At 39.9% G+C, this 26,541-nt stretch overlaps 1 protein-coding gene across 7 annotated transcripts in view; it reads right to left on the bottom strand.

Annotated features, from left to right (window-relative positions):
- Positions 1–26,541, bottom strand: part of CDC14B (cell division cycle 14B) — a 76,641-nt gene that overhangs the window by 14,903 nt on the left and 35,197 nt on the right. For 5 of the 7 annotated variants that reach the window (XM_061626276.1, XM_061626273.1, XM_061626307.1 and 2 more), the window contains exons 5-13: positions 14,719–14,795; positions 14,081–14,147; positions 13,199–13,261; positions 12,743–12,830; positions 12,314–12,544; positions 10,644–10,782; positions 9,491–9,644; positions 8,957–9,054; positions 4,108–4,224 (exon numbers count right to left, since the gene is read on the bottom strand). In XM_061626276.1, coding sequence (XP_061482260.1) covers positions 4,108–4,224; positions 8,957–9,054; positions 9,491–9,644; positions 10,644–10,782; positions 12,314–12,544; positions 12,743–12,830; positions 13,199–13,261; positions 14,081–14,147; positions 14,719–14,795 — 1,034 coding nt within the window. Of the gene's footprint in view, positions 1–4,107; positions 4,225–7,658; positions 7,843–8,956; positions 9,055–9,490; positions 9,645–10,643; positions 10,783–12,313; positions 12,545–12,742; positions 12,831–13,198; positions 13,262–14,080; positions 14,148–14,718; positions 14,796–26,541 lie in introns of those variants that run through there. The other 2 variants (XM_061626285.1, XM_061626291.1) reach the window with 2 other exon arrangements.

Here is a 26,541-nt window from a genome sequence, read left to right as displayed (position 1 = left end):
GGATGGTAACAGTTGTGTAAGAGCTTGAACAAGTGTATATAGCTATGAAGGACCATATAGAGAGGGGTGGGGAACCATTTTAAGCCACATTTCCTCATGTGCAGTGGCTGCATGCCAGTTGTGGGCAAGGCCAGATGCAAAAGTGGGAAGAGCAACGCATGTGACTATTACCTTTGTACAATAGATTACATTCTAGCCATGCAAAAGTCAGAGGTTTCTACACACACCCCTCTATCTTCCTTCCAGGCAAGCGAGGGCATTATCACAGTTCAAGGACACATTCCAGGCAAAAGGAGAGTGTGGCCTCTTACAGGAGTGTGGACTGGGGAGAGTCCCAAGGGCCAAACAGAGAGGTCTGGAGGGCTGCATTTGGCCCCAAGGCCTGAGGTTTCCCACCACTGATGTAAAAGATCAATTTCTGCAGCTCAAACATCAGTGCACAACATCTCTCTAACCCCTCTTCCATTTCATTCAAAAGAAAGGCTACAACAAAAATTCAGAAGCTACTGTGTGATGTTTAAATCACAATTATCTAATGTTTAAAAGATCCAATTCATGCAATTTATTAGCTAAAGGGCAATTGTCCTACAGACCCAGGAAACCTTCCCAGAAAAGGGCCCATTCAGATGCAATGTAGCTTATTAAGCTAAAGGTGTGCTTGAGTTTTGTGCCGGCATGCTCTGTCCTTGCACCACCCTTTCTCTCCTTGGTACTTCATGACTGAAGAGTTTGTAGGTTAACCAACCATATGATGCTGGCAATCCTGAAGTCTCAAATTATAGTCAAAACCAAACATTTAGTCCTTCAAATCACTGGTTGAGAGACTGTTTTAAACTGTTTTTATATGGTTTTTTAGTATTATTATCATCGTGTGTTTAGCACCTTGGGCTCCATTGGGAGGAAGGGCAGGATATACACTGAATAAATGAATACATAAATAAATATAGGGCAGAATCCTTGTTGCACAAGCAGAAAACTGCTCATGTAATGGGACTTCTCTTCCCTCTGGCAACCCTCTGTTCACCACCTTTTCTGGAGGTTCCCCGGAGAGAAGGCAGAAAGGAAGGGGTGGCATGTATGGGTATAGGTTCATGCATATCTTGACTTAAGTCACAAAAGGTTATATCTGAATCTGGCCAAGCAAAAAGAGTGGAAATTGAAGGTGGACATCTATTGGACCACAATGAAAACAGAATGGACTAGGATTATTTAAAGAGCAAGAACTCAAGATATTGACATACCAATGATAATGGTAAAATTGTGCACAAAGATGTTGGAAAGATAGCCAGCAAAATCAGAAGGCTGTGAAGAATTGAATAACTGTTCATTCTAATTCAGCAATTTGAGCAAACAATTAGTGGGCTGTGAAAGTATTGGCAATTTGAATGAATAATTTTGAAACAAGCAAATACTAAGTAACAGCAAAAATGAATTCAACTGAAGTGATTTTAAAATTAGTATTGTCCAGATCCAATTTCCTTGACATTATAAAAATAAAATAAAATTTTATTTTTAGGCCGCCTATCTGGCTGAATGAACAGCCACTCTAGGCGGCGTACATAATTAAATTTAAAATAACTTATAAAATACATAAAAATACAATTATAACATATTCAGTTACCCCCATCTGTACACTATAAAACTAAAATTAACTAGGGATTCTATATGCCTGCTGAAATAGCCATGTTTTTAGTCCTTGGAGGAAACCTACCAAGGAAGGGACATGGCGTAGATCGTATGGCAGAGAGTTCCAGAGGGTGGGGGCCACAACCGAGAATGCCCTCTCTCTGGTCCGCACCAGTCTAGCTGTTTTAACTGGTGGGACTGAGAGAAGGTCTTGAGAGGCTGATCTCGTCAGGCGGCATACTTGGTGATGCTGGAGGCGCTCCTTTAGATACACTGGACCGAAACCGTGTAGGGCTTTAAAGGTTAATACCAACACCTTGAATTGGGCTCGGTAAACAACTGATAACCAGTGTAGATCTTCAAGTACCGGGGTGATGTGATCCCGCCGGTGGCTGTTCGTAATCAACCGTGCCGCCGCATTCTGTACCAGCTGTAATTTCCGGACCGTCTTCAAGGGTAGCCCCACGTAGAGCGCATTACAGTAGTCTAAGCAAGAGGAGACCAGTGCATGCACTACCCGCGGGAGCAGATGAACCGGAAGATAGGGTCGCAGCCTCTGTATCAGATGCAATTGATAACAAGCTGCCCGGCTCACTGCTGATACCTGAGCCTCCATGGACAGCTGGGAGTCAAGAATGACCCCGAGGCTGCGAACCTGGTCCTTCAGGGGCAAACTAACCCCATTCAGCACCAGGTCAAAATCTCCTAATCTTCTCTTGTCTCCCACAAGCAGTACCTCGGTCTTGTCGGGGTTCAGTTTCAGCCTGTTGCCTCCCATCCATTCACTTGCAAGAATGGATGGCTATTAATGTGATGAGAATAAATATGTATCATATACTCCTCTTCTTAAAAACACAGGAGTGAGACCATACCTTGATAGCATAAAACAATGGGTTTAGTGTTGCAGGAAGTGGATTCAGATGAAGTGTTAGCAAACACAGTAATTTTAACAATTGGAAAGGCAAATGAAATGCTGCATAGGGCTGATATAGACTTCCACCAAGTACTTCCAAGAAGGAAGGTAAATCTTTGCCAAGATAGGATAACTCTGATGCCTTGGAACAAGGTGGGTTGGTTTTTTTTTGTTTTTTTGGGGGGGGATAAGTTTCAAACTAACAATCAAATTTACAAAAAAATATTAAGTACACATTTTCCAAACTTGGATAAGATAAAAGTTATCTTTCCTTCTGTCAAACTAATAGCCAGTCTAATGTCTCTTAGTGCTTTGTCATACAAGGAAAAATAATAGTTCTAAAGAAAAAACACAACATTGATGCTTTGGTTTTGGATGATGTATGCCTATGCACCAGCAGGCATCATCTTGCAAAAAGCATCCCCACTTTCTCTCCCCCATAGGTCACAGTGATTCTTCTAAAAAGGTGCATGTATTTTTTTAACAGCTGACTGATTAATCATGGGCACTTTTTTAGTCATTCAAAATATATTTCAAAACACTAATTAAGCAACAAAATGTTGCAATCCTATACGCCATACCCAAATTATTTGTTTTCTATAAATTCTTATGGGTAGGATACATACCTTCCCTTCTGCTTGTTTCCTTAACCTCTCTGCATCTAAGCAAAGGACGCATTTATTTAATTATCTTAATTGTCTCTTATTGTTAAGAGTATCTTCAAGCTCTTTTTAAAAAATAAATAAATAGGACTCATTTTAAACATTTCAGAAGGGAGGCTGATGGTCTATAGAGCATCTACACCTTTTATTTATTTATTTACAATTACTTCCCACCTTTTTTCCTTCACGGAACCCTTCAAGGTAGTGTACATGGGTTTCCAGGTGGTCACCCATCCAGACACTGACTAGAACTGGACCGGATTAGCATCAGCAAGGTGGTGGCCTCATGTGCCTTCAAACCATACACTTCATGATAAATCTGGAACTTATGAACCATATGTAACTCGAACAGTTCAGTCCTGCATGTAGTCTTGTAACACATGATGACCAAAGATGCTTTGACTTGTGTTTAACGTTATGCTAAACCATACTTTAGCTTTAAGTACAGGAACAGCAGCTGAGCTCACATGCTTCCCACTCCTCTCTCCTCGTCTGGCATGGCTGCAAGAAGAAGCTCAGAAGCATCCAACCGGAGTTTCTTGTCACATTCAAACTGGAGAACTCTGTTTAGTTTCAACTACAGTTTTTAACAAGCCACGAGCAGAAACCACAATTTGACACTGGTTTATTTGCAGGGGGGCACCGCAAACTAGTTTTCCCCACCTGTCAAATTCAGATGCAACAAGAAACTTTGGCTAATTCAAAATGGTAAGTGGGCCCTTCCGATCTCATGGCTATACTGAAGGAGGGAAGGGAACCCAAAGCTCACTGCTGCTAGCACTAAAACTATGGTTTAGTGTTATGTCTGAAAACAGCTTTTAATTTAATCAGTACAAGTCTGAATTTTATTTAAAGTTCAGCCTTCATCAATTGACAGTAGCTGGAGTTCAGGACAGTAGTTCTCACCTTTTAAAACTGCCTTTTCTTGCAGTAGACCTGGTGGTTCTTTTAGCAAGGCCTGCATTGTCAGAAATGCTAATTTCAGACTGTTTACTTTTCTGAACACTGGACTGAAGAATTACTCTGAAAGGAGTAGGAGAAAGAAGTTATTTAAGAGAAACTGAAAAGTGTTTAATGTACAAGACAGATATGACATACGGTTATTATTTTTACAAAGGATGCCTAAAAGACAGGATTTTGTGGACAAATGTATATGATCTTTTTTCAGAGATTGTGTGGTAGAAGGTAGATTTTTGCTCCATTTTAAAACCATTGAAACTTCTTATTCAAACTATTAATGTGTCCAGCTTTCTCCTCACTGGCTTTCTTTTTTATTCTGTGAAGGAGAAGCAAAGGGTCTGGGGGCTATTGGTTGTGTTTAAGAGTACTACCAGTGGCTTTATGGAGGGTCAAGAGCCTACCATATACATATCTCTACATTCCTCATAGATGGAAACTGGTTTATAGAGAGAAAAACTCTTGAATGCCTTAGAAGAGGCACCGATCACCACTCAACCCAGCATATGAACTGATTATAAATGTAAATGTAATGCCTTCAAGTCGATTCCGACTTATGGCAACCCTACGAATAGGGTTTTCATGAGGCTGAGAGGCAGTGACTGGCCCAAGGTCACCCAGTGAGCTTCATGGCTATGTGAGGATTTGAACCCTGTTCTCCCAGGTCGTAGTCCAACACCTTAACCACTAGACCACACTAGTAGGTAAATATAAAAAGGAGGTATGATTGGATAAGCTGGACCATTGGAGTTTCTAACCAGTGAGGTTGGTTTTTCAATACAAATGAAAAACAATCTGTGAATGCTTACATTGAGGCACAGCATTTGCAAATGAGCTCTCTGTTTCAAGAAGTTAAGTGAAACACTTTTTAAAAACAAGGTAATTTCTACTTTGCTGCTGTCCTGTTCTCCCACTCTCTTTTAGTTTTATATATTTTATGTTTTCCTCAGCCTGTGAAGCAGGAACACAATTTCCCTAATTTTCCCCACTTTGAAATGGAAATGGACTGCCTTCAAGTCGATTCCGACCTATGGGCAAACCTATGAATAGGGTTTTCATGGTAAGCGGTATTCAGAGATGGTTTACCATTGCCTTCCTCTGAGGCTGAGAGGCAGTGACTGGCCCAAGGTCACCCAGTAAGCTTCATGGCTGTGTGATGATTTGAACCCTGGACTCCCAGGTCACAGTCCAACACTCTAACCACTATGCCACAATGGCTAGTTATTAGTGGAAAAGAGATCTCATCAGCTTACATTACCAAATGAGTCCCCTCTCCTCCTGGCCTATTAAATGAGCTGGTGTAACCCACTGAGAATCCCAGATCTGCACAAAGAAAGATGTAGCAGGAGTACCACAGCTCTGACACGATGGAATAATTTGCCTATTGAAGGCTGCCTCAGTCTCTTCCTGTGACAAATTAAATGGGTTGAAATAATATTTATTTATTTATTTAATTTATTATTTGATTTATATTCCGCCCTTCCTCCCAGCAGGAGCCCAGGGCGGGATATATATTTCAGCTCAGAGAAGCATCCCAGGAGAGACTGCGGATAGGCAGCTACAGATATCTTAATTTTTTTAAAGACAGTGTGCATATTTTATTGATTATTCATATGTTTTCAATTGATTGTTATATATTCTAATATTAGCCACTTTAGGACTGCCTTTTCTATAGATCTGAACTTATAACTTAAAAAAAACACAACAGTAAATTGTCAGTTCAGCAATACCTCTAGTGGTAAAAATAAATAAATCTTTCCCTCATAAAAGAGAATGACTCAGTCACTGAGAAGGCAATTAACAGAGGAAGCCTAACTTACCTTTACACCAGGGGAGGGGAGCAGGAAAGAGTGACTTGGTGGCAGAGTGACTGCCAGATCCATGGCTCTGCTGTTTCACAGAGGTCAGGGCAGGAGGTGGGAACAGCAGGTTTTTCGTTTCCCTGCCAGTGACTGTAATGGGAGGGAATTAACTGCAGCTGGCCCATGACTGGCATACAGTTTCAATGATTCTGTGGGCATGTCAGGGAAACAAAAGGGCTGTGGATATGCTGTATCCATCCCCAGCCCAGAGACACCCCCATTCCCCACCCCCACCCCATTCCACGAACCCAACATCACTGGCAGACCATCTACTCTGGTGGAGCTCTGTGATGTAAAAGTGTCTTCTCACTGGCATACCTCCCTCTCCACTGGCATAGCAGCTTTTATGCCATTCCTGAAGGCTTTCAGTTGGCCTCCCAGAAAGAATAGAATTGCTCCATTAAGATGTTAAACCTTTTTCTCCAGCAATTAACCTGTCCCCCCCCCCATTTTGTATATGTGTGCATTTTGAATGAATGCCAAGTTCTGGAAGAGTACAACTGTAGTGGCAATTGCAAAGGAAAGAGACGGTTTTAATCCCTCCATGCAGTCACCTTCTTCCCTTTGTGACTCTAACCACCAAGTCATCTCACTGGTTGCAGTGCATAGTTCATCATTTCTACAGTGAGAGGGAAGAAATGTGTTAAACTCCCCAGGAATGAATAAAATGCAAATTGTTCTAAGTGCACTGAGACTGATGTTTATTGCATTTTAAAAATAAAAACGCAGGCTATACTACTTTCCAAAAAAAAAGACAGAACAAAACAATGGGCCTGTATGGCATATTTATCAAGTAAGGAAATTATCCCCATCTCATTTTTGTAGGTTTAAATTGGAGCATATGACCTGTTAGACCACTAAAGGCAAAGGGAGTTAAAAGCCAAAGTTATGACAAAACACAAGCTGATCAACACAAATAAAGACCGATACAGTGAAATATTCTGAAGAATCACTAGGGGGCATAATGCCTCATTCCTTAAATCTGCCCAGTACAATCAAAGCGACAATGAATTTTCCTGATTTATTAGCAATGTTTCATTTCCATCTTATATCAAGGACTGAAAGATGTGATTTAAGACTTGTATATACTCAAAATCTAAAATAGCAATCCAGAACATAATTTTGCCCTGTTTCATTCTGCCTCAGAACAGTTAATTCCTTCACTTACTGCACAATCCTACATAGCCTTATTCACCGGGAAGTGAGCATAGGATTGGAGCCTTCAATGTCTGACCTGCCTAAGTGTGCACCCTCCACAGCTGAGAATCAAAGTCCAACACAGATAATACTGGCAAGGTACCTGCTCCAACTATTCCAGAACTGGTAGATAACGAAACCCAAAGGGACCAAGCACCTTTCACATGCTGATATAAGGAAGGATCAGTCATGCATTCAAAAATACCACATTCCTAGTACAATGTTTTCTGCACACAATATCCAGACTAGCACACTGACATGAAAAGAACACCATCCTGCAATCGTTTGGCAGTTTTCAAAAGGGAATTATGAGGCACATAAATCATAATTAATGAACTACACCCCCTTTTTCTTGTAAAAGCAAGTAGTACAAGATCCATGATCCCTTAGAAGAAAAAAGAAGAAGCCTGTAAAAGCTTGATGCATGCGTTTACGAAAGAAGCAAGAAGATGAGCTAAAGAATGTAATAGGGACACTTACACAGTGGCTCTCTCAAGGGAGGTCCTGGTGGACCTATGTTCTTAAACCATCTAGACAGAATAGTAGGTTGGGAAGAAGGGAGCCACACACAATCCACCAGATGACAATGCTACTCAGGACAGAGACCAGCATAGCTAGGAGACATCTAAAAAGGAGTGAGGGTGGGGAGGAAGAGATGATATGAAATCAAAGGGGGGGAAATCAAGAATTTTAGAAATGAGTGATACAACATTTCAGCCTCTTGCAGTTAAAAAAGGGGAAAACGATCTATCAATTTTCATTAGTGTGTGTGTGGAATCCCTTCTCTGCTTAAAGGTCATGCTGCATTTGTAAGGAAACTATTTTATCCTTCCTCTGATTTATAGGGTAAACCCCTCCAGAATCTTCACCTAAACAAACAGCTGGAAACTAAATGCTAGACTTGTCAAATGCCATTAAAGAACAATAGAACAGTGGCCCATCTGTTTCAGCATTCTGTTCACTCAGTGGCCAACCAGATCCCTATGGGAAGCCTGCAAACAGGACCTGAGTGCAACACAAATACAAAATCACACAAATACAAAAGCTTATTCACAATATAGCCTATCAATATTAAATGCTCTCTGTGGGATAATCAATGAATTAAGTTACTTCCATTTCACTAATATTTGGCATATCTGATCTACCACCAACACCACCAACCCACACGTGCACACACAGACTGTATACAAAATGTAGCAGAGAGAGATGTATTACTTTTCTAGATTAAAACTATTTTTAAAAGCATGGCATACTTTTGACCTGATATGCCTTTTTTCTAAACATTATGCACATTACAGAATTTGTTTTGGCCAAAAGCTTTCACACATATAGGGCACAAATCATCCTAGCACATGGACCTGCTCTGGCAGCAGTTTTCCTAAATGCAGAAAGCAAGGATCTAACTAAATGATGGGTATGAAAACCAATCTTGGAAAAGCCTTGTAAAGTAGCTGTCCCTGCTTAAAAATACGCTGTTAACAAAGAAGCTTTTAGGCACTGATATAATGTTCAGTTTAGTAAGTGCTTTGAGATTAGCCAATGGGCCTGTAAGTTAGAGTATGTGAGCCTCACAGTAGTAGAGAGGAGAATTTACTGATGAGAAGGCTTAGAAACTGAAGTGAGAATTAATGGCAATGAATTATTAAGTACAACTTTTAGAGTACATAAAAACATACCCAAAAGTCAATCTTCAAGAAAGAGGCTTTGGCATTTACAAATGCAAAATGAAATTAACTTACGTAAGTGGAATCGAGTTTGCTTTTGCCTGCCTTTTACTTTTCAGGGCACGAAGCTTATCTCCTTGTGTAACTGTGTTTGTTTCTTCTTCATCACTGTACTGTAAATAAATGGTAAATGATTGGAATCATTTACATTAAACTTCAAAGTCTTAATACTGAAGCATCAGATTTAATACATGCCATACCATGGGTGAACTAATGCAATTTTCACCCAAAATGTCATCAGATTTTGATATGGAGGTATAGGAGAAAAAAACAGCAGCAGCGGAAACTTGTGTGTGCATGAGTGTGCAAGTATATCTTCCATTACTCAAGCAAAAAGATATCAATTCAACTATTATATCCATATCTCACCTGCAGACTGTCCTTTCAATCTTGTTCATTAGTTGCACATTTTTCCCTACTCTTGGCATGCGTATTAGGAATAGGAATACAGAAGAGCATACAAAAAGAATCCAACCACTTTTGCTTTATTATACCCACAATTTTAGCAATGCCCTAACATTTACAACAGCACAACGTTCGGGTGATTACCGGTTCAGAATCTTTACTGTTGCCAAACTGATTTTTGGAATCATTAATTGAAATGTCATCTACTCCTGAAAGAATTTTTGTAACAGCATATTTTGGGGTCTTCCTTCGCTTTGAACGGAATATATCACCTTCCAACCAAAGTTCTGATTGTTTCCTATTATGAAGAGAAAATAAATTAGAAATTGGCTGATATCAATGTATGACTACATTTATAATCCAAACACATAGCTTAACTAAAGTCCAGTAGTGTATGTGCCTGTCCTGGTGCCATCCTCAACTGTGATACAAAATGGTCTCAGGAAGTCATGTAATATATTTATTGCATTGCATCCAACAGTACCCTTCGATTTGCAGAAGGGTTTAATCTAGCAGAGGCTCCACTAATGGGTAAACAAGGTAACTTTTGCTAATTCCTCCTCTGCTCTGGAGGGTTGGTGGAATCTTTGGAACAGCACAGGAAGTAGTGTGGAGGGCTGCAGAGGGTTTCAGAGAAAATCATCCCCTTCCCATTAGAGGAGGCCTCAGCTGGATGCAGCCCATGTGACTGGTAATACCACAACTTACCAGTTATTCAAAATAACACTATATAAAGGAATTTCCACCTTGAAGTTTTACCAAAAGGTAGAAGAGAAAAATTTCAGATAGTTTTCTTTTGGGTTTAGAGTAATTAAACATATTGGTAGATGGAAAAGATGCTATCAGTCTGCTGGCAGGATTAGTGAGTGCAACAGACCAGGCAGAATGATATGTGCGCAACTGCACAAGCTCTGTGACTTCAGCCTGTCATTAAAGCACATTCAGCCACTAAATGCTGCTGATGGGGAGGAGAATGAAAAACATGCGGCTCTGATGCCACTGATTGTAGGTTGCTTATACCACAGTTTCTGATCTAATTTTCTTGTAAAGTAGTAGTGAGCCATCTGGATAATGAGAATTACATCAGTATCCTTAAAAGGCCCACACCTAATCAGTGCTCTGTTCATGGGTACCTGCTGTTTTACAGTTCTAACTTCTTTAACCTGTGTATAATATCCCAGAAAGCAGAATGATCATTATAAATTTATGTGAAGCCAAGACCTAGTAACAGAGAATGCAAATAATGGGTAGTTTCAGCACTGATCTCCTAAATATTTGTGCTTCAAGGTTTACTTACTCTAAGAGGAAGTGCTGCTGTGTTCCAATCACAGAGCCAGGTCTGCAAATTCTAATCCAGGCAATAGCTTCAGCAGCAGTCATCCGGTAATGCTTCATAATGTAACAGGCTATAAGTGTGCCAGTTCTGCCAAGTCCAGCTGTGTAAAACACAAGGAAACTCATTCTTATTGAGGCTTTTGCAGGCAAATCCTCATTTAAGTTTTAAAATTGTTTCATGTTGTCTCTACAACAGTCTGGTCCCTACATTTCTTTGTCAGGCCTTTGCAATATGGAGCCCCAGCATGTCAGGCCATTTATTTGCTGGCGGGAACATAGCTCAGTTGTACAAGACATGTTTTGCATGCAGAAGATCCCAGGTGATGGGGATGCCTTTTTTTTTCTGCCGGAGACCCTGCTAGAGAGCCATTGCCAGTCAGAGCAGACAATCCTGGCCTAGATGGACTAGCAGTCAGACCTGCTATAAGACAGTTAGGTATGTTTCTCCTGTGTCTTAATAAACCCTCTGTTCTTACAGTACAAGCTCTCAAATCCAATCCTCTCCTTTAACATACACCATTCCTTGTGGTCAGTGTGCTCTTAATGTCTTTTAAAAATATAAACAGCCAAGGCAGATCCAGGATTGGTGAAGGCTCCCCGGCTTTCAACTACTTCTTCCAGGGCCGGACATGTTCCTGAATTAAGTTGGCTCTGTTCCCAAGGGGAAGGGGGGGATAGCTAGACTCCTCAGTTTTCAGCAATCCCCCTCCACCCAACAGGGTCACAGCCTGCTCCATTCAGTAAGTGATCTCAAACATAAGCAGGGGGCTGTAGAGGAAGAAGGAGGCAGGCAAATGACCTTCCACCTTCTCCCTTCTGCTAGCACATCTCTGGATCCAACTAATTGTATCTGCAATTTTAAAAAAGCAAGCTTTTAAAATGGACAAAGGCATCACTGGACATAAGCAAGCAGCCAGGAGTTTGTTCTGAAAGGGCAACTATATATGGTGCTTAAACGACGGGAGCTTTTAAAGTGAGCTGAGCTTTTTATTTTGATATCCAAATTTCCAATAGACAGAAAAGCAAACTGTAATATAGTTCAGCTTGTATCCATGAAAATACAATATTCTGTAAGGATGTCACCTTTATTATTTTTAAAGATTTTACCTATACAGTCACCTTTCTTCCTAACAAGCTTTTTATAGCTCTTGTGTGATTTATGATGAGGTTTGCCTATACCTATTGGGTATGCTGATCTGTTTTTTGCTTACTACATATTTATGCAGGTAACTTGGAGTGAGCATGCTTGTTACAGTGTAGTGGAATCTGTAGGAACATAAGAGGCTTACTGCTTTCATTTCTCAATCTCTACCAAAACCGTGTTTGATTAGCAAACTACCACATGGAACTTGACAAAAATAATTTTTTTAAGAAGTTAATACTGTAAACTTAGCAACAGGTCACAGCAGTTAGAGATGAGATGGAAGAAAATCCAGATGTTCTAAAAATGGAAAAGTTAAAAATTATTTGTACTGCAAGGATTCTAAGAGAAGCTGGTGTAATTTTGATCAGATTGATAAGAAATGCAGCTTAAGGCAGTATTCAAGTAGTTAAGTCTGATGCTTAATAATGGTCATTGTGAAAGCTATCCCAAAAGTTTAGACATTAATTATTTGAACTCAATTTCTGTACCTTTGCAATGAACTGCTATGGCACCTTCAGCATTTTCACAAATATTTAGGAATGTTTGGACGATGGTATCATTAGGTATACTTCCATCAGCGAAGAAGAGATCATAATGTTCAAAGCCTGCATCTCGAAATCGTTTTGCATCATACACTCTCTTGTTTAGGCGGATTATAGTGGTAACATTATGTCTTCTGAAGTAGGGAAAATAGGCTTCAGGGGCATGATGTGGATAACCTAGAAGAAAGGAAAGAAATAATATTCATGGCAATACAGAACAAAATCTCAAGCAAGTCACCAAAAAAACCCACACACATCAGCCAAACCTGTACATGTTTTTATTTTTCAGAAACTGATTTTTATAGCCGATAGCCCAACAATAACAAGCAGTCACGTATTGTTTCTGCCCCATGCTCTTCTATCCTTTAAACATACCATTTTCAGTTCTACTTCTTGAGTGAGGTCCACTGAAGGCAATGAATTTTTTTGGTATTATCCAGTTAAAGTCTCCATTTTCTGCCCTCTGTTAAGAAAACAAAATAATTGTTCACTTCATCCATAAAATATCCCTGACATTAGTCATATTTGCTTCGGTGAACATAGTGAAGATGACGAGGAATGCTGATGTAAGGTTTTGCAGAATAAGGATGTGTAATTCCAATTTCATCTGCGATTATAGACCACATGCTCTCACACTGTCATGCGACAGCCTTAAGTGTATTGAAACATCTTTTTGTTATTTACCTTACTTTCCTTGACTCCACATACTTAGATATAGACTATCTTGAAAACAGAAAAAATCAAGAGCTATAAGTAATGCATGCCAATTTTATGCAAAGACAGTCTCAGTAGTAATTATAAATAATCATCAGTAAAGAGAATGATACTTACCTCATAGTGTTCATATTCATCTACATCAAATGTATTGAAATCAAGGAAGCCATACCGCAAAGCCTAAAATCCATAAGAGCATTACTTTAAAACAAATAGAAGCCTTGTAGGATGGATAACTCTTTCCAGATGTCTCATTTACCAGTCTTAAATATACCATCTTCCCTGTCTGAACAAAAACTTTCCCTATGTATAATGGTTTACAGATATGTGAAATTACATATGTGAAGCACTCAATATAAGCACTATAGAAGTCTAATTACTTACATTTATATCCCACCTCTCCTCCAAGGAGCTGAAGATGGCATACATTATTCTCCTCCTCCATTTTATCCTCACAACAGACACTGGACTAGTCCAAGGTCACCCAGCAAGCTTTAAACCCTAGTCTCCGAGGTCCTAATCCAACACTCTAACCACTACACCACAATGGTTGTCAGTATGGCTGTTATCCATGAGGTTGGTCACACAATGGAACTTTCCGACCCACTCCTCCTCATTGCAGCCTCCCCAAAATCCGGTCACTTCAGTTCAATTTACTTGTTTAAACCATGGGTCACCATAAAGCTAAACTGGCCCACTGATCAGTGAAAACTCACTCTTGAGGATCAGAGAAACCTCTAGAACGATGTGTTACTTGGTATGAGGGGCTGCAAAAAGAAGGGGATTGATAGCATTTTCTTACTTACAAGATGCCCCCCCTTCAATGCTATCTGATCTCATTTTGAATCCAACCCATAATTTGTTTTGGCTTATTTCTCCCCTTCTTAATTCTCCAATGTTTCAAAGAGTAACCTTTTAGATTTAAAACTGTTCAGAGACCCATAAAGTTATGAGCAAAGTACAGGGTTCCAGATCACATATGGAATTTATGTTACTAACCTTATTTATTGCATGAAAACAGTCAAGCAGCGTTAGATGGAAACTGCAGGTACCAAATGCAGCATCCCTGCAAGACAAAATATTTTAAGCTTCCTGGCCTCGTTACAATATACTCTAGGCAGTGTTTTCTATAAGTTAACAGCAAACAGATAAATATGGATTAAAAGAACATTTGAACTGTTATCTAGTTTTGTAGCACACACATTACTTTTCCAGAATCTTATACCACCTTATCTGGACTGTGCCAGCATACACGCTTTGCATGCAAAAGGTCCCAAGTTTTATTCCTAACATCTGTAGGTCAGACTGGAAAAAGCTCCAGTTTGAAACCTCAAATGCTGCTGGTAGTCCAAATAGATCTAGGGCAGCCTTCACCAACCTGATCTAGGGCAGTCTTCACCAACCTGGTGTTTTCCAGATGATTTGGAGTACAATTCCTATCAACCCTGCCCACTGGCCATACTCTTTGGGGTTGATGGAGATAGAATTCCAACATCTGAAGAGCAGCAGGTTCACAAAGGCTGATCTAGAAACTCCAAATGATCAGGGTATCATTGTCTCTCCCCCCCCCACTTCAAAGAAAGTGTAAAATTAATATTTTTAAAGGATAGATGGTTTGAATACATGTTTTTATTTACCTGAAAGGAAGATATGATACATTTTCAGACAATAAATGCCTGTATACAGTTTCCGGAGATTCTCTCATATATATTATCTATTTCAGAAAGACAGAAGGAGAAAACAAGAAACGTTCATATGATACTTTTACAATGTTAACTGCAAGACAAAATTCTCTGCACCCGCCACCCCCAAATATAGAACAAAGGATAACATGCATACAATGATACAGAGGAATGGAAAGAAGAGTGGCTATAACGTAGCATGGTGGCCCACACAAGGCCAGGGAAAAAGTAAAAATGGAACTAAGAACAAACCATTATGCATATGCAAGTGCTTTTCAAGCTCCATAAAATGTTATTGCAGAAGAACTGCAACTCTTCATGAGCTGTAAACTTGCCCCAGGAAATTATCAAAATCATCAAACTGGTCAGTTTTTAAAACGAGTAAGGTTGATTATACCAGGCACAACATTCTGGCATATAAACAACCCAGGGAGTTCTATTGTTACGGTTACTATTGGTACAACCATTTTGGAACCATTTCACACTGCTTTTACCAAGTGGTACAACAGACATGCAATATGAATACTTTAGTGGAAACCACACCAAAACCGTAATATATGTGGCTTGATTGCCACAGCCAGTCTCTGTTTGACTGATGGACTCCCATCAAGTCTTTTTATTTACTTTTATAGTGTGGTAAACTAATAAATGCTGGCAATGTAAAACTAACTTTGTCAAAGACATACAAGAATGTTGTCATTGCCTGAAGTCCCCATCAGCACAAGACATGAAGTATGACTATTGTCACAGCCAGAGCTTGGAAGTCTTTAGTTACAAAAAAAAAAAAAGAATTGTTTGTAATTCATTACTTTTTTGAGGAACAAGTGGGTAATTCCTTTACATTTTGATTGTAATACAACAAGGAGTAATTTTATTACTTTTGTGGAGTAATTGTAATGTTTCCAGCATTCCTTCTGGGGATTACTTGGGGAGGGGAGCAGGGGAAGTCTTCTGTTCCTCTGATTTGTGGATGAAAATAATGTGCCTCAAACTGGGCTTCTGTGCAGCATCGCTCTTCCCTCGTGCTCTGTGGGTGGGTAGGAAGTGAGGAGGGAGAAAGCGAGATGGGGTGGAGTGGAGAAACCAATTATTTTTAAAAAATGAGCAGTGGTGGTGAAGAATGGCGTAGAGAGAGAAAGGAGCCAGAGGGCAAGAACATGGATAAAGGAGGAGAAGGAGGCAGCAGCAGAACGGAGATAAAGAACTGTGGAGGTAAAAGATGAAAACTGTGTGTATGTGTGTGTGCGCGCGCACGTGAGAATACTGTGCACCTGGCATGCAAAGTGGCCTTCGCCGCCCTCCCTGGCTACTTTGTTGCATTTGCAGTGTTTTAACTTTTTTGCATCTTGGGAAAATGTTTGCTTGTGTGGGTGTCCCTTAGTTGGTGGCAGGCAAGGGTCCGGGAGGTGGATAAGTGAGAGAGATTATGCTTGCTGGCTGAGTGGAGGGTGGGGTTGCTGGTCTCAGCCTCGCTCCCCACCACCCTTACCAGCGGAGAGACCACCATTGCGATCTTATGAATAAAAATAACTATTTTACCACCCCTCTCTGTGTGTGTTTATATTTAGTGTTGTTTTCGGCGACTTAGTGTACAGCAACCAAGGCCAGCACCTTGTAGGCACTCTAGTTTTTTTTAAAAAAGTAACAAGTGTAATTGTAGTGATTAATTTTGAGTAACAATAAAGTAATCAATTCTTTTCAGAACAATTGTAACGGTAATTTATTCCTTTTTGGGGCCATGTAACAGTAATTGTAATTTATTCCTTTTTAAAAGTAATCTTCCAAACTCTTGTCATAGTACCTATTTAAGTGTTATTTTAAAGACTAAACAATTTGCAATGAAAATTTACAGAAATATGGCCCATTAAAAATGAAAATAGAAAATATATCATACGCATAGCTTAGCAACTGTACATTTCTATTAAACTTCAACCCCATCCCCAATTTTTTACTACTAAAAATTTTATAAATTTCAGGTGATAACATTATGCAATCAGTCTTCCTAAACAACTATATTCTTTTAGAAGGCTAGACAAAGGATAAGATTATAGGCAAAAGATAATTCAGCAGCTGCAAGTCTTGATTATCCAATTAGCATTCCCAAGACAATATAGCTGTACACAAGGTAATTATCTATTACTTGGATTGAAGAGACAAGCCATGCTTCAAGAACATTCAAGTCCTGTTTTGATGAACAGGTGCTAACACAGTGGCACAGCTACGCAGTTTTAGTCTCTGGAGTTAATGGTATTATGGGGACCTCCCCCACCCGTTTAGATGACAATGTGTATTCCATTATTTCAAAATGTGGGGGAAATGACCCTTCCTCCTCATTCAGCTAAGTGGGGCCTTGGAATTCTGCTGCACCACCACCACTGACTGTACATTCAGCAGCACAAGCTCTTACAGTTAATCTTAAATAGGAGATGCACTGGCCATGTGTACTGATGTAGTCAGTGTATAACAGCAGCCCCAAGGAACTTTGAAATTAGAGGCACTGTACTGAAAATCTGCCCTGATTAGGATGGTCTTGGTTTTTTAAATGTTGCTTCGAATTATCCTTAACTCTATGCTGTCCTAAAACAAGCAAAATACTGAAGTAGAGACAGTGGCGTCACTAGGGTTGGTGTCACCTGGTGCGGTAGCTCATGGTGTCACCCCCATGGACCTCCTCCCGTACCAGACCATACAGAATCCTTAGTAATGTTTTTTTGTACTAATGTTACTCGTAAATCGTAATTCCCATATATCACTGAATGTAATGGCAATAGTAGTGACATAAACAACTAGTAAAATGAAAATTACACCTTTGAATTACAATATCATACGCACAGCTCAAATTCTTGCTCTTATTACTAATGGGAGTTAATTATCTTGCATATGCCCATAGTAAATTTTCAGATACTTTCAGACCCTCAGCAATTTTCAAGTAGTCTACGTAGAAGAAAGGTTTGGGAACCCCTGGAATAAGATACCTGCTTATGTCCCTATGGCTGCTCTCTCCCCTCATTTAGGGGCCTGGGATGCTTGGGTGTAGACACACCTCCTTACAATTATGGAAAGTGATTCTTAATAATAAGTCAGACACAAAGTTACATAGGTATTTATCAGTTGTTTAGTAGAAAATTCAGAAGTGCAGAGTCCCTTCATGATAGTTACAACCACATACACCCTTTTTTGCTCCTGGATTAAGAATGAGATCTTTGTTAATGCATTCTCTCACAACAACAAACATCTCTAGGAGCCAATCAGCATGAAAGTGGAGAGCGTTAGCAACTGAGAAGAGTCTTCTCAGTGGCTGACTCACCTCCTTTCACTCTGATTGGCTCCAATCTGCAGAAAAGGCAAGGAAGCATATTAGAAGACTCTTCTCAGTGACTAACACACTCCCTTTTAACATGCTGACTGTAGGATGCTTGGAGACATAGGGACCCTGCTCCCAAAAAAGCAGAGGGACTAAGATCCCCTTGTCGACTACCCTCCTGGTGCTTAAGGACATGACTGTAATATATTTTGTGATGTGCAAGTTCGATATTATTTATTAAGTGTGTTTAGGATTACACTGATGGCATTCCCAAATATGTACTTTCACACAGACTTTCACACAGACTTTCACACAGACTTTCACACAATGTTTGACCAAGCCTCCACACTTGGGGGGGGGCACTACTTGCACACCCCTTCCATAAGCACATCAAAGTTGGATACACACCTGAACCAAGACCCAGACAACAGGGCACTCAAAACAAAAAGGTAATTACAGTGGCTGAGTAGATCTTGTACAGTGGTTATACTGACTGGGCAGCCACTGTCCTTCATATTTTACAAAATACTTTTTCCTATACAAAGATTAAATTTCTGTGTATGAAAAAGTAATATATGAAGTGGTCTCAATAGTGAGAAAAGTAAACAAGTGAAGGTGATCCAAATGTTTTTCATTCTCACGTTATGAAGCTAGCTGCCAGATGATGTATCACCTTCCCTACACATGCAGCGTAGACTGAAAAAACAGCACCCAAGCCACCATTCAATACGTGCACATGTTCTTTCCAACATGAATCTACAGGTCTCAAAAAGTAATGTGTGACAAAGTCCTCAAACACCTTATAACAAGCCTCAAACATGGTCTCTTGTTCTACCAGCATGCCTTCACACCATCACTTTGCCAAAACATAAGGATAGGTAAATTGCTTTTAGGGAGGTTCACAATTATGATTTCCTATTTATTTAATCTAAAAATATTTAAAATACATAAAAACAGCCAGGGGAAGATATTGGAGAAATATAAAATAAATACAAATAAAAAAGGGGGGGAGGTGAAGAGACCTTAAATGTGCTACTCACCATCTCTCAGCCTATCCTCCCCTCAGGATGAAAACAATGGAGAACCGTGACCACTCCCAGGAAGAAGGGCACACTTAAAATGTAGAGGAAAAAAGCATCTACAACCATAGTGTGAAATCAAATACTTATTGGGACACAGTATGAAGAAATATTTATATAAACATGACTCTCAAATATGTTTATGAATTACACAATCTGTAAATATATTTATAGTGCAATCCAATGTTTGTTTACTCAGAAGCAAGTCCCAATGTATTCAATGGGGCTTACTCAAACTGGGAAGTGTGCAGAGAACTACAGCCTCAAGTGATAAGGTACTTGTTCTTTTAAGTTGAGACCTTATCCCAGTCTGAGTCTGTGTTGGAACTACTTTTTAATATGTTTTTAAGCCTTTTCTATTTTTAAAAGCTTTTAAAAAATATTTTCAAAGATGTTTTAATATATTTTAAAGTCTGTTTTTATGATGTTTTAAAGTGCTTTTAGTGCTTTTGTTTGCCGCCCTGGGCTCCTACTGGGAGGAAGTGCGGGATATAAATCAAATAATAAATAAATAAACTTCATTCACCCAACCCAAAATTCAGAATCATTTAGGCTGTTTTCCAACTGTTTATTCTTGCTTTATGGTTATTGGATTTTAAATGGCTTTATTTCTTGTTGTGAGCTGCGTTGGTTTCCAACCCTACCTCACAGGGGTGTTGGAAAGACTACACACACACACACTGCAGATGTATAAATACATACAGCCCATATAATAGTTTATTGTCAAACCAGTTGGTCATTGCAGAAAAATCAGTATTAGTTTTTAAAAAATCAGTATTCGTTTCCTACCGAAGAAAAACTGTAATACCTAAGGAAGCCCTGCCTACTTGCTTTAAAATAGGACTGGAGGAGGGAGGGACAGAAAGAGAACACAAACACAATTCTTTTTTACATTCACTCCAAAGTCCCATTGATTTTCAGCACATTCATAACCATGTCTACTCAAAAGTAAATCCTATTGAATTCAATGGGATTTACTCTGGACATATGGGATTAGCAATGCTTTTATCCCCACAAAAGCAAGTATTGGGAAGGTTTTGAAAACACTGCCCAGGATCTGACTACTACACACAAGAGGGGGAAAAACTGAAATGTATATACTTACCCAATTTATGAGATTTTCAGATAAACGGGGGGGGGGAGACCACCATTTTCTGGGCTTGCAATGAGGTTTACTAGACACTGCCACAGGTCAAACAAACACTTCACTGATTGGCTGCAATCCTGAATGGGCGGGGTTAAAGCTACGAAGTGCTATACAGTAGTTTAAAAAAAGATTTAAAGGGGGCGGCTGATGTTTTTATGTATATCTCCAGAACCGGACCACCTAGAAACTTAATTTTTTTTAAATTAAAGCTGAGGCTCACCCCCCTCTGATGGTTTCACCTGGTGCACTCTGCACCCCCCGCGTAATGCCAGTGGGGGCAGCTGACGTTTTTATGTATATCTCGAGAACCGGACCACCTAGAAACTTAATTTTTTTAAAAATTAAAGCTGAGAGTCACCCCCCTCTGATGGTGTCACCTGGTGCGGTCCGCACCCCCTGCACCCCCCTAGTGACGCCCCTGAGTAGAGATGTGCAGGCAGATGTGCACACACCAGGTAGTGTGTGTGCGTCTGTGTACACAGACTTCTCAGATTTTCGAAGCAATAGCTCCCCTATGCCTCTCCAGGGGTTGCTTCTAAAATCTGAAGTGGTTGGAGTATCAACTGTAAAACTCCTAAATCTGGCAAGTAAACTGGCATCTGCTGGATTAGACTTGAGGGCAGCAAGACTGGAAGTTCTTATATGCTTTATAAATGGTAACATTTTAACACCATCTCCTAACAAGGACCATCTCTTCAGCAAGAATGTTGTGATGGTGTCATAATAGCGGATTAGGAAAGAAAACCCATTTCTAATGAGGGCCCATCCCTTTTTAAGACAGCCTTCCAAGTAAAGGAAGCAATGGTCACCATTTACACCACAGTCTATTTGCCCGAGACTGCCTCCTCACTATACTCTGAGATGACTACAAGGAGTAGCTGTCATTAGCATTCCACTGCATTCCTGCACTGCAGTGCTTATGGTGGCTGCTCTCATTCATTCTTCCAAGGCTCAGAATATGGCTGGCTTGTTATGTTTGCTGTGAGGGAAAACACCACCTATAATATCAACAAAGTTTATGGGATACCATTTATCATATTGAAGGTCTCCATGCCTTCCATGGTAAGAATGTGCTGGAAGAATACAAGCCCACAATCATAATTCAGGGCAATATAGGTTAAGCATGTGATCATGTCAGTTGTCTCTTTCCCTGCTAGAGCCAAGATTAACAAAACAGCCGAGTCTTGCTGTGTTTACCAGGCTGTATAAATGCAGATGACTTGCAGGACAGAATCTCATTCTCTCCCCCTAGAGACATGAAAAGCAACTAGCGAGCCTTGCTACATTCTTCAGCTAGGCAAATACAATGGACTTCACAAACTCTCCTGATCATGCTGGTTTCATTAGGCAATTAATTACAGATGATCAGGGAGGTGGCCCTTGGCAAGCCAGCAAAAAAGTTCTATTAAAATCAGAGTTTAAAAATTGCAGACTATGTTTTTTAAAAAAACTAAAACAAAAAATCTAAGGTCTTATCCGATTAGCAACTACTATTTTAAATAAATATTGCTTCTCTGAGAAAGGAATGACAGTTTCTGACAGGAAGAGGATGCCTACAGTTATGAAAATAAAAAGATAGTTTAACATTAGAAAAATTACTTCATCAAGTACAATGAAAAAGACATATAGCATAGCTAAAAACTCCTAAATTCCAGTAATAATCTTTGAAATCTTTGTCAAATATGCTTTTTTAAAAACCAAGTGCTTACATAATGTTTTTTTTTCTATTCAGAAAAAAATGCTTAAGATCACAAGCATATAACATCCTGATTCTTATTACACTTATCTCATACCCAATGATCTCTCTTACAGGCACTAATCAAGTCTATATCTACTTAATTTCAACAATGCTTTGGCAATAGATTCTCCCTAACTATTCACTGGCCCAGCTACATTAGCTCTTACAAGTTATTACTCCCCACTCCCCCAGTCAGACACAAGCATGTAAAAACATTATATATCTTCACAGATGGTTGTTGTTGTTTCCAGGAACTGTCATTGGATCAACCTGCAACGCAAGTCTACACACATTTGTGAATTTCTCATCAAACAATAGATTTATTTCCTTCAAAACTTAGTCCAAGACATAGTGCAGACATCACACTAGATGGCTATAATTGTGGAAGAAGGATTAAGAGCGGTCCACGGGACCACACGATCCAGTCCTCAGCAATTCCCTGCTTGGATGTATATTCTCCATGCCCACTTGACCATGCTTAATATTGGTAGATACTGAACCACTGTATAGGCAGGGAAGGGGATTCAAGTGCAAGAGGGGAGGTCCATGCCCGATTCCTTAACTATGGTTAACAGTTGGGTAACAGTTTATCTCCACCAACCCCAAGCAGTACACTGAACTATTTCTAAACTCCCTCATTCATGCAATATTCTGGGGGAATGCAATATGCAACTGATTTGAGTTAAAGTTAAAACAGTTGGCTTGTGGTCAAGTACAGACCTGTGAAAGATAAGTGGATCTTTTTCTTTTTAGAGAAAGTTGAAACCAGGGCCTGCTCATGTATGTCCCCAAACGGTTTGTTTTCACATAAACCTCTTCATCAGTTTTACAAAGGTGAAAAAAAGGACAGGGAAAAATTAAAACAGAAATTACTGTCCTAAGCCAGGGCACACACACAACTTACTGTCAAGAATAACAACACTGCAAAAATCAAGTCTACAGAAGCATCCTAACCAGAAGCAGCAGCTCACCAGGTGGGCAGAGCCACTATCCTATTTTCTCAGCAGGTGGGTCACTGTTCCTTACAGAGAGGTGTGAAGAAGTAGATAGGTTAGTGTAGTGCAAATGCACTGGTGGGGCACTCCTGCCAGTGTTTGCACTGCACTGATTTCCCTGTTGCCTTGCCTCCCTCCCTCCCAGTAATCAACAGCAACCTGCCAGGAAGATTGCATAGTGGCTCCCTCCCTCCCAGTATGCTGCTTCTGAAACAAGTATAAAAAGGAAAAGTCACTTATGTACAGGAAGAAAGCAAACCTTGAGACAGTGGAGGATAAAGGAAAATGATTACATTTAATTCCTTGGAAAAATGAGGCAGAATACTAGTGAAAACTGCACATGAAGCATACTGCTCGCATTAAATCCCCATACATTAACCTAGAACTTAATTTAAAAAAAAATTTTCAGGTGTAACTGAAACTACTAATGGAGAGGGTTAGATATTTGAATGTTACATCAGCAATGATGATCCTGCTTCAACAGCTCCATCTAAAACAAGGCTACATCTCTAAAATTTGGCAAACTGAATCTAGGATTTTTTTTTTTTTTAAAGACCACAAGATATGAAGGAAGCTGCTTACCCTGAAGGAAGAAGGTGAGAAACTAAAGTACACAGAGATGAGTCCTGGAGATGACCTGAATTACAGCAATTCTTGAGGGTAGAACCCAAGAAGGCTTGCCCTCCAAAGGAACATAATTAGTGCCAAGCCTGAGAAAAAGAAACACTGTTACTAAGTTAATGCAGGGCTGGGATAAAGAACTGTGATGGAGGCAGGAGACAAGGAAGGACAGGGCACACAGGAGCTATTTCTCAGTTAAAACAGACGAATGGAGACAGAAGAAAGGGATTTCTCTCTTAAACCCTGAGATAATAGAGGGGATGAAAAGCAGCAGCTACAGAACTAATCTCAAAGTATATTTCTAGTTTGTTAGCATAAAAAACTGCAGAACTCTAGCAAATACCGTTTGGCCTTTTAAGTATGATCATGTTTATGTATTAATTTTTAATCAAGCAAAATAAAAGCCATGATACCTGATTTCAGGACATAGTTTTTACTCTGTTACCAAGTATTCCATGTATCAGCCTTCCTCAACCTGTTGCACTCTGGATGTATTGGACTACAACTCCCATCAGCCCTGGCCAGCATCGCCAATGGTCAGGGATAATGGGAGTTGCAGTCCAAAACAGCTCATGGGCACCAGGTTGAAGAAGGCTGCCATATATCCTTTTCCAGCAACACAAACAGGCTAATACATTCTGAACAATTTCATACAAATAAGTATATAAGATACATCACAACTGCATACAGAAGATTAGCAACAAGAACTACCCAAAAATCAAATCCAGATCACTAACACAACGAACCTTTCCAATTATTATTTTGGGTTATTATACATTATGTAAAAGTCTTCTTCCCGTTTCAAAAGCCCAGGTCACCAAATAGATACAGTCCCTTAAAGTAATCAGACCCCTGACCAATGCTGTCATATTACTGAATTACAATGGTACATTGTAATTTCGTTCTGTATATTTTATTTTGAAACACTGACACTCAAAATCAATTATTGTAAGGTTACCTTGGTTTTATGTTGGGAAACGTTTGTAAGAAACATAAAAAAACCAAAACATGTTGCTTACATAAGTATTCAACCCCCCCCCCAACATTAATATTTGGTAGAGGCACCTTTTACTGCAATAACAGCTTTAAGTCTTTTGGGGTAGGTATGTACCAGCTTTGCACCCAATGTCTACCATTCTTGGCAGATTCGCTCCAGGTCGTTCAGGTTGGTTGGACGTCACTTGTGGACCACACTTTTCAAATAGCACCACAGATTCTCAATGGGATTGAGATCAGGACTTTGACTGGGCCACTGTAGGACATTCACCTTTTTGTTCTTGAGCCGCTCCAATGTTGCTTTGGACTTGTGCGTGGGATCATTGTCCTCCTGAAAAGGGAATTTCCTCTCAAGCTTCAGTTTTTCAGTGGACTGAAGCAGGTTCTCTTGCAGTATTTCCCTGTATTTTGCTCCATCCATTCTTCCTTCAATTTTAACAAGATGCCCAATCTCTGCTGATGAGGAGCATGCCCACAGCATGATGCTGCCACCACCATACACTGTAGGGATAGTGTGTCTTGAGGTATAAGCAGTGTTAGGTTTGTGCCACACATAGCGCTTTGAGTTTTGGCCAAAAAACCCTATCTTGGTCTCATCTGACCACAAAACCTTTTCCCACATCACTGCCGGGGTACTCTCATGCTTTCTGGCAAACTCCAGTCCTGATGGTACTTTTTGAGTAATGGTTACTTTCTTGCCACCCTCCCATGCAGGCCAGTGTTATGCAGAGCTCTTGATATGGTTGACTGGTGCACCATTACTCCACTTGCAGCCACTGAACTCTGTAGCTCCTTCAAAGTGATTGTTGGCCTCTCTGTGGCTTCTCTCACAAGTCTCCTTCAAGTTCGAGTGCTGAATTTTGAGGGACGGCCTTTTCTTGGCAGTGTCTGGGTGGTGTGATACAGCTTCCACTTCCTGATTATTGATCCAACTGTGCTCACTGGGATATCCAAACACATGGATATTAGTTTGTACCCTTTTCCTAACCTATGCATTTGTATTACATTATCTCTCACTTCTGTAGAATGCTCTTTGGTCTTCATTTTCCTTCAGATCCACAGCCTGACCAATGATGCTTCAACAGTGGGGTTTTTATCCTGACCATGTGACAGCAACTTTAATGGTTCACAGGTGGAGGCCAATGGTAAAGTCATTGTGTCCTCCATAGGGCAATTTCTTTCATCTGTGTAAACTGGGAGCTTCCACAGCACAGGGGTTGAATACTTATGCAAGCAACATGTTTCAGTTTTTTATGTTTCTTACAAACATTTCCTAACATGAAACCAATGTCGCCTTACAATAATTGATTTTGAGTTTCAGTGTTTCAAAATAAAATATCACACAGAACGAAATTACAATGTACCATTTGTAATTCAGTAATATGAGAGCATCAGTCAGGGGTCTGATTACTTTTACTAAATATTGCTAAAATATTATATGGATCACCCATTCTGAAACTCTTATTGAAAGAGCAAGAAAGCAAAGAACTTGCCAGGAAGAGATGAGGAAGGAAGGAATCACTTAAAAAGTTTCAAAACATACATTGAATGAAAATCCCTCTCTTTATTGTTTCATGTATCTTCAAGGAATGAAGAAGCAGCGTATTCTCTGTGCCTAAAATTCATTTTCTGAAAAGTTCAAGTTTCTAATTTTGGTGTACAAAGCCCTACGCAGCTTGGGACTAGGTTAAGATTGAAAGATTGTCTTACCCTTTATATACCCAGTCTATCACTATGCTCTGCAGGTGAGGGCCTCCTGCAGATACCATCTTATCAGGAGGTCCATTCAGCACATCACAGGAAGCAGATCTTTAGTGTAGTGGCACCTACCCTTCGGAATTCCCTCCCCTTAAATATAGACAGGCACCATCTTCTTTTATCTTTTTGGTGCCTATTGA

This window comes from Rhineura floridana, chromosome 1 (genome assembly GCF_030035675.1).
Source record: "Rhineura floridana isolate rRhiFlo1 chromosome 1, rRhiFlo1.hap2, whole genome shotgun sequence".
NCBI classification, from domain to species: domain Eukaryota; kingdom Metazoa; phylum Chordata; class Lepidosauria; order Squamata; family Rhineuridae; genus Rhineura; species Rhineura floridana.
Note: the sequence above shows the minus strand (reverse complement) of the source record. Positions and strands in the feature narration are given on the sequence as shown.